At 46.3% G+C, this 7,861-nt stretch overlaps 1 protein-coding gene across 7 annotated transcripts in view; it reads right to left on the bottom strand.

The window, feature by feature from the left end:
• The window catches only part of Aff1 (ALF transcription elongation factor 1), a 172,999-nt gene that overhangs the window by 58,212 nt on the left and 106,926 nt on the right, over positions 1 to 7,861 (bottom strand). For 5 of the 7 annotated variants that reach the window (XM_050155848.1, XM_050155854.1, XM_050155852.1 and 2 more), the window contains one exon: positions 2,821 to 2,865. In XM_050155848.1, coding sequence (XP_050011805.1) covers positions 2,821 to 2,865 — 45 coding nt within the window. The remainder of the gene's footprint in view (positions 1 to 2,820; positions 2,866 to 7,861) is intronic. The other 2 variants (XM_050155849.1, XM_050155853.1) reach the window with 1 other exon arrangement.

The following is a 7,861-nucleotide window of genomic DNA, read 5'->3' as shown; positions in this document are numbered from 1 at the left end:
TTCCATGGGCCCCGAAACTGTGCCACTAAACGGCTGACTCTGGCTGCAGATCCCAGGGAGTGCCCTGCATGCCCTGCTTCCCCTTCATCAGAAAGAACACTTACAGCCTAAAACATGGCTCCACAGAACCAGTGAGAACTGACACCAGACAACACCATCATCTATGGTTGGTTTTCACTCTTAGGGAACTGTCCATGGATTCCTGGCCATCTGGATAGATTGCTGAACTTTGAGCAGGACATTGGATCACTACTGGGGTCCCCTGCTAGCTCAGAGCCCTCCTTTGACCATAAGGAAGCCAACCTCAGAAAGGATAGAGCTGTTTTTTTTTTTTTCTCTGTGAAAAGGCCCATGTGGGCATTCTTTAGATTACCACTTTTGACTTCCAAATGGGAAAAATGCTTGCATGTTTTGCTCAAGCACCCCCAGTATATCTAAGTGCATTACAGTAGCACTGTGGGGAGAAGGAAGGGAGGGTGGATGTTTTCATTAGTGCCCAATACTATCATCCCTAAAGAGAGGATATGTTTGTCTTATACTAACAAATATCAAAACCTACAAGAAAGCTGGGTGGTGGGGGTGCATGTCTTTAATCCCAGCACTAGGGAGGCAGAGACACATGAATCTCTGTGCTTTGGAGGCCAGCTTTCCCTGGTCTACAGAGTGAGTTCTGGGACAGTATGGCTACACAGAGAAATCCTGTCTTGAAAAACTAAAACAAAAACCTACAAGAAGCACTGCCCATAGAGGGTCACCATCCCAGCCCGTCAACGTTGGTTGGGTGAATCCAGAACAGATCACACACTGCTGAAGCATGGTTAACAAAGCTCAGAGAGAAACTGAGGCTCAACCTGAAGATACAAAAAGCAAAGCCGCCAGCCAATGACTCCTACCTTGACCTCAGTCTGAAATGGAGATCCTGCCTCCAGGAATCTCAGAATGAGGCTGTGCATGAGAGCTGTCTCCTCCCGTTTTATAATCCTCTCTAGGACTGAGGTTAAAGGTGTGTACTGCCTGGTTTCTATAGCAACTAGTGTGGCTATGAAGATTAAAGGTACGTGTATGGTGGATACTAGGATTAAATGTATGTGTTACCATTACCTAGTCTGTATGTAAGGCTGACCGGTGGAGCTGCTTTACTCTCAGATCTTCAGGAAAGCTTTATTTGTTAAATTACAATTAAAAAGCCACTACACATTGCTTCGGAGAAAATGCTAAATGGTAATTTATAACTAAGACACTATTTTTTGAGTTTATATATGGAGTATTTTAGCACCCAGAGAAGTAAAAGGTGACACCAAAACCTGAGCGAGGTAATTAGCTAAATATTCACTGTCATTGCTCGTTGGCAAGAACATCAGCCTTTAATATTGCAAAGCGCGGCTCAGCAGAAGGACCGAAAAGCCCCGGCTACAGGAGGAGGAATGCTGAGTGCAGACAGAAATGATGCAAGCACCGTTCACATAGCCGCCCAAATACTTTCTGCAAAGATAAATAAAAAATAAATAAATAAATAAAAATTTTCCAAGAAAGAAAGAAAGAAAGAACCAATGACCTTATTTACTGGCTGCAAACAACAGCATTGCTTAGTATTTTCACAATGAAGAGGGTAGATTCAAAGTAAATTTAGGGGTAAATATGTATTTTAGAGGCAAAAATAAACAGTAGAAAATAAAGTCCATAGACTTAGAACTTCAAAATAAATCAAATAATAAAAGACACAAGAATATTAAGACCAACAGAAGCAAATTAGAAGACAGAGTAAGAAAGAAGCACACAGGCCCCCAGTAGCCACAATTACTATATACAAGCAATAAAATAGGTTCTGACTGTCGGGCAGAGGTGGCGCGCGCCTTTAATACCAACACTCGGGAGGCAGAGGCAGGTGGATCTCTGTGAGTTCGAGACCAGCCTGGTCTACAAGAGCTAGTTCCAGGACAGGCTCCAAAACCACAGAGAAACCCTGTCTCGAAAAACCAAAAAAAAAAAAAGAAAGTTCTGAATTCCTAGGAATTCGAGCAAAAGTAAGTCAGATGATAGTTTACACAGTTCTCTGACTTGACAAAAGAAAGTCTGTAGTTCAAAAGAATCTACTAAGATTTTTGTTTTTAAGGAATACATCATTCGAGTGCAAGAACACCAGAGCGAGTGTGCAGTGTATGCATGAGAGCACATTAACAAGAGAGGTTACACATAGAGCGGTGCACTACAGGACTCACAGGAAACAAGGAAAACCAAAGTAACAAAAAGAAGCCGTGAGGAAGTCTAAATATGGCCATCCGCTCCCTCTCTCCTTCTCTCCCCCCCCCCCCCCCCCCCCCCCCCCCCCCCCCCCGCCAACCCGTGTTCGCGCGCGCGTGCGCGCGCACACACACACATGACAGAAACACACAGGATCTCACCAGGGAACCTTGACATTTACAGAGATCACCTGTCTTTCTCTGCCGTGGAGTGCTAGGAATAAAAGCACACATTGCCATACTTGGCTCCAGTTTTTCAAGTTTCGAGATCTCATTAAAGAGGCCATGAACACCAGGTTTCACTGTATAAAAACCCAGAATCAGGATATGGGGTTTAAACCTGGTGTCTCCTATGCTACACCCACCTCGGTCGCTATGGGCAAACAGAAAACTTGAGGGACTTGTACAACTCTGCTCCAAATTCTTGCTGTTGTAAACGTCATCTTAGCAAGTAGAATCTGGCACAGATGGAATCGTGCTCCACGTCGGAATGGCACTGCTCACGAAAGTGCGCGCACATGGGCATCTGTCTGCGTGCTTCAGGATGTCGTCAAATGGCGCGCGGTATGTATGGACTTACCTTCAGAATCTCTTCAACGCAGTGAGCTTCATTGGAGAACGTCTGCTGCAAAGGAAATGAAGGAAAAGCTCAATGTAAAAGGCTCAACAGGGAAGTGATGACAATGGTGGGTGCAGGTGTGGATTAGCGCAGGTAGGCTTGCTTCAGGACCCGCCCTTCACAACGGAGCTAGTAACTGCACTGTAGAAGACTGAGTCAAACCACTTCATCAGAGGAACTGAGTGAGCAGGAAGCTGGAGGCACACCCACACCCACACCAAACTAAATGTGACCGTTAGGTTGAAGCTAACTGTGGACAATGTGTCTAAACAGAGTGAGAGCTGGGGACACTTGCCTGGCTTGCGTAAGTGCCCTGCTAAAGAAGGAAGGAGGGGAGGGGAAAAGAGGGGAGGGGAGGGGTGATGGAAGGGTTGATGAGAGGGAAGAGAGGGGAACATGTCAGTGAATCTAAGTGGGCAACAGGTGTAACAGAAATGGAGACAACAGATGAAATCAGGTAACACAGCTGACTAACTTACAACAACATCCAAGGATAAACTAAGAACACAGACATGGAGGTCGTCTGAGCACAACTGGAACCACTGTAGAGCCAGTCACTCATAGCTCTTCATTGTAGTTTTCTAAAACTCATCTTATGTTTAAAGGTGTGTGTGTGTGTGTGTGTGTGTGTGTGTGTGTGTGAGAGAGAGAGAGAGAGAGAGAGAGAGAGAGAGAGAGAGAGAGAGAGAGAGAGAGGTGAGTAACCTCCAAAAGCCAGCAGGATGTCAGAACCCCTAGAGCTTGAGTTATACAAAGTTGTAAGCTGCATGTCACAGGCACTGGGAATTGAACTCGGGTCCTCTGGAAGACACCTATAAACTCATAACTGCTCAGCCATCTCTCCAGCCCCTAAAAAAACTCATTTTCAATAAAAATTGAGTCTTATCTCACTTCCACCGGAAGGTTACTCTACAGACACATGCTCACCACACATTTGTACACGGGGGACAACACAGGGGTGAGGACATGACTGCCTGGGGACCGAGACCCACACTACGCATGCTTGCACTTCATCTCTCGCTAAACAGAAACAAGGACCGCCATCACAGGCAGTGCTGGAGAAACCTTAAGTACAAAGAAAACAAAGGTGACGTCTAAAGCAATTTTTTCTACATTAGAAACATGGTACACAGCCCACAATCTGCAGTTTTCCATGGCTGAGCCATCGTGCACACAGCAGCACCACAATGCCCCACGCCCTCCGTGTCTCTGCCACCCCCACGTCACACAGGTGATGATGCTCCAGTTGGTTTCCACCTCACAGAAGCAGACAGATGCAAAGCAGTCTTCCCTTGGACTCAGCAACGATTTAAAGGTGTATTATACTATAATACTGGCTGCTAATTCACAATTGAGGTTTATTAATCCAGCATTTGGTCTTGGCCTAATTTAGGAAAAATTTAAAAAAAAAAAAAGGTACAACTTTTACACCAGGCTGTAATTGAGTCTAACCGTCACGCCAAAATTCAAATGCAATGTGATCTGCCTTGGTCCATGTTCAAAACAAGTAAATACCCCAATGTTGATTCTGTGTGCATTTTTGGAGCTTGTTATTTCTGAGGCATGGCCAGGAAGTTCACAGATATGCAGATATGACCACAGAAAGTTAAGGAAACCCTACCCCATCCAACTACCAGACATTCCACCAGTCAAAAGTAACACAGTTTCCAAAAACCATCAAAAGATGTTAAAAATCTGGACCAAAAATGATAGTGCCACATTCTAGCATAAATGTCACATAAAAAACACCACAGTGTTTTAACCTGGGCACACACACTATGACTATATGCTGATTTCAATGATTGACAGCCACTGTTAGAAAGAGTCAACTGTCTCCTCCCCCAGCCTGGGGCAGGGATAAAAGTGGGAATTTGTGGCTGGCAATTAGTTAAATGGAAAAGCACGCTATGATGAGGACCAGCAAAAGGGCTTGCCCATTTGTTCCGGAACCAGAAAGAGGTGGGAAGCACTTTCCTTAGAGATAATTTCATGCCTGGGGGCTGCAGAGATGGCTCAGCAGTTAAGAGCACTGCCTGCTCTTCCAAAGGTCCTGAGTTCAGTTCCCAACAACCACATGGTGGCTCACAACCATCTGTAATAAGATCTCTTGAGGAAGAGACCTGGTCAGTCATCCTCAACTTGGAGAATAAAACCCAATATGGACAAGTTCAACAGAACCTCCATATACAAGCTGCCCATGCAGGTATTGCCAGGGCATAAATTTCATTTCATTTCATTTTTCAATTTCATGACTACAAAGTACTTAAATTGCTAAAAGAAGCCCCCTCCCCAATTTCTTACTCTGCTTTCCCAGGGACAGCATTTGATCCCCGTTGCTCTCTCCCCATCCCTGCCCCCACACACTATGAATGTGTGCCCTTTCTCCCTCACTCCCCCATGCACCACACTAGCTCAGAACCAATATTTACAAGAAAGGGCTGATGAGATGGCTCAGCAGGCAAAGGTACAAGTCTGATGATCTGACTTCACTGCCCACAGCCACATGGTAGAGAGAACCAGTCCTGCCTGCTTTCTTCCGACCTCCACATGTGTGCCATGCCATACGCACACATGCACACACTGCACACACGTCTAAATAATAAATAATTATGTGAATAAAAGAAGCTACAAGAGAGTCAGTGTAGCTCAAGTCTCTCTGGCTCCTCTCTCCCTCCAAATAAGAACCGAGTCAGAGAACTGGACAGGCTGCCCCGTGTAATAAAGTACAGCTTGGCACCTCAAAGTCTGCCACCGAAAGGAAACTTCCCAAAAAGGGAGGGGATTTTGAGCACACCGGTGCGCTAATCAGGCTCTTAAAATCCACATTCCCCCGCTGGGCTCAGGCTCTGCACTGTCATTCCTGCTGAGCAGAACCAGGCTCTCCTGGTAGCTCTTGCCAAAGAATGAACTGTCAGTCCTGGCTAGGCGAATGAGGCTCAACAGCAGATTCAAAAAAAAATTCTTATGGAACGCAAGATAAAAATAAAACAACATAACCCAAACCAATGATTGCTGATCAGGAACTCCCAACTCTCACGCTGTCTCCGCACTCCGTGTCTTTGCTCCCTAGAGCATGTCAGCAACCACCCTGCACCTCTGCTGACACTTCCCTCGTGGATTCTACACAGAGACCAACGTTCCGGCAGCCTTCCTTCCCCACTGGAGCACGGCCTTAACCCAACAGCAGCCCAGTCGATTAAGCAGAGAATAGAGCAGCTACTTACTGAAGGCATATTATACTCTGGCATACTATTATACTCTTAAACATACTATAATTTCCTCAAATTGATGCCACTGATTATAAAATTGATCACTAGGCTTGGCATGGAGAAATCAGTCCAGTAGATGTGTCCATCAGTCAGGATACACATCCCTATTTCAAACAAGCTTAAGATCAATGAAAGTGTCTCAGGGAACGGTGTGCACTATCCAATTTCATTCTCCTACCAACCACTGTGGTGGGCGGTTTTTACAACAGGCAGATGAAAACGGGGTGACACACGAGGTTTCATTCTCCTACCAACCACTGTGGTGGGCGGTTTTTACAACAGGCAGACGGAAACTGGGCGACACACGAGGTTGCACAGAAGCTCTGGAAGCGGCTGAGCCAAGAAGCTTCAAGATCCTGTTGAACTGGCTTTCCAAAGGCTGCCTGTGCCTGAGACAACACACCAGGAGACCATTGGATAAGGTGCCTGTGCCTGAGACAACACACCAGGAGACCATTGGATATGGTGCAGTGTTTCTTCATTTCCTTCTAAAGCAGCAAAGCGATTTTGGGGGTTCACATTTCACTCTCACTGCTACCCCATGCAAGTGCTTCAGACCAAAAAAAAAAGAAAAGAAAAGAAAAGGAAAGAAAGAAAGAAAGAAAGAAAGAAAGAAAGAAAGAAAGAAAGAAAAGCAGAATTCTGGCCACGTTCTGATCTCTCGCCTCCGAGAACAACACTCGGTACTGACAACAAGAAGAGCATTTCCAAATGTCTTCTGAACTTTGCTTCACTAAGCTAAAAGGAAATGAACAGAAGAAACCCCTGCCACCGAGACCAGAGGCTCCTTTCTGCAGTGCTCTGTTCAGAATCAAGTTTCGACAGGACGGCAATTTTTATAACGGCGCTGTTTTCATAAAGGCTTACCAGGAAGTGGGAGCCACAGAGGCTGGACACTGAAGAGGGGAGCCAAAAGATCCCAGCTTCTCTAGGGTGGCTTTGCTCAGGACCTGCTCAGTGATCTTGGAGAGAATTCAACCTCTTAGAACTATTTCCTTCTTGTGATAAAGGAGACTATTACCACATCTAGCCACTTCATAGGGGCAGTATGAAGTCAAGTGCACCGTCAGGGAACTTTAAAAGCTGACAGGAAGAACCAACACAGGGGATGCCCAGCGCCAACATGAATTAGCAAAGTGTTCTTTAATAATGTGCAAGCTTTTCTTCCAGCATACTGCTCCTTGGGTTGCTATCTGCTGCTTTCCTGCCCTGCTCGCTCCTTGAGGTGCGTGTCCCTGTGTCCCTGACTGGAACCCTCTCCCCTTCCCCATCACCTGTTCAACCAACCCTCAGGGGATAGGGAAGGCAGGCCCTGCTGTTCCCTTCACCGGGTTGCAAAGGTGTTCCTCGGGCCACTCCGAGAGGCATACTCTGCTGCAGACTGTCTCCCCCAAAGCTGCCTACCTTGTCACACTGAGTCTCCCCGACTTTAATCTATACTCCATTGAGCTACTACTTACTACCTCTGCTTCTTCTAGGCTACAAGTTCTGTGAAGGCAGGGGCCAGCCAACCTAGCCCCACCCCTGACTTGACCACACCCCACATTTGCTGGTGTGTTTCCATTCTTCACACTTAGAATCCTGACTTCTGGGGCTAGAGACGTGGCACAAGCTGCTTTCCCAGAGGACCTCGGCGGGACTCCAGCACCCACATCTATAGCTTCAGCGCTCTCTTCTGGCCTCTGTGGCCACCAGGCATCCATGTGATACACAAACACACATGCAGGCAAAAC

The sequence above is a fragment of the Alexandromys fortis genome, unplaced genomic scaffold (genome assembly GCF_014885135.2).
Source record: "Alexandromys fortis isolate MF-2015 unplaced genomic scaffold, M_Fortis_MF-2015_v1.1 scaffold_87, whole genome shotgun sequence".
NCBI lineage: Eukaryota > Metazoa > Chordata > Mammalia > Rodentia > Cricetidae > Alexandromys > Alexandromys fortis.
Note: the sequence above shows the minus strand (reverse complement) of the source record. Positions and strands in the feature narration are given on the sequence as shown.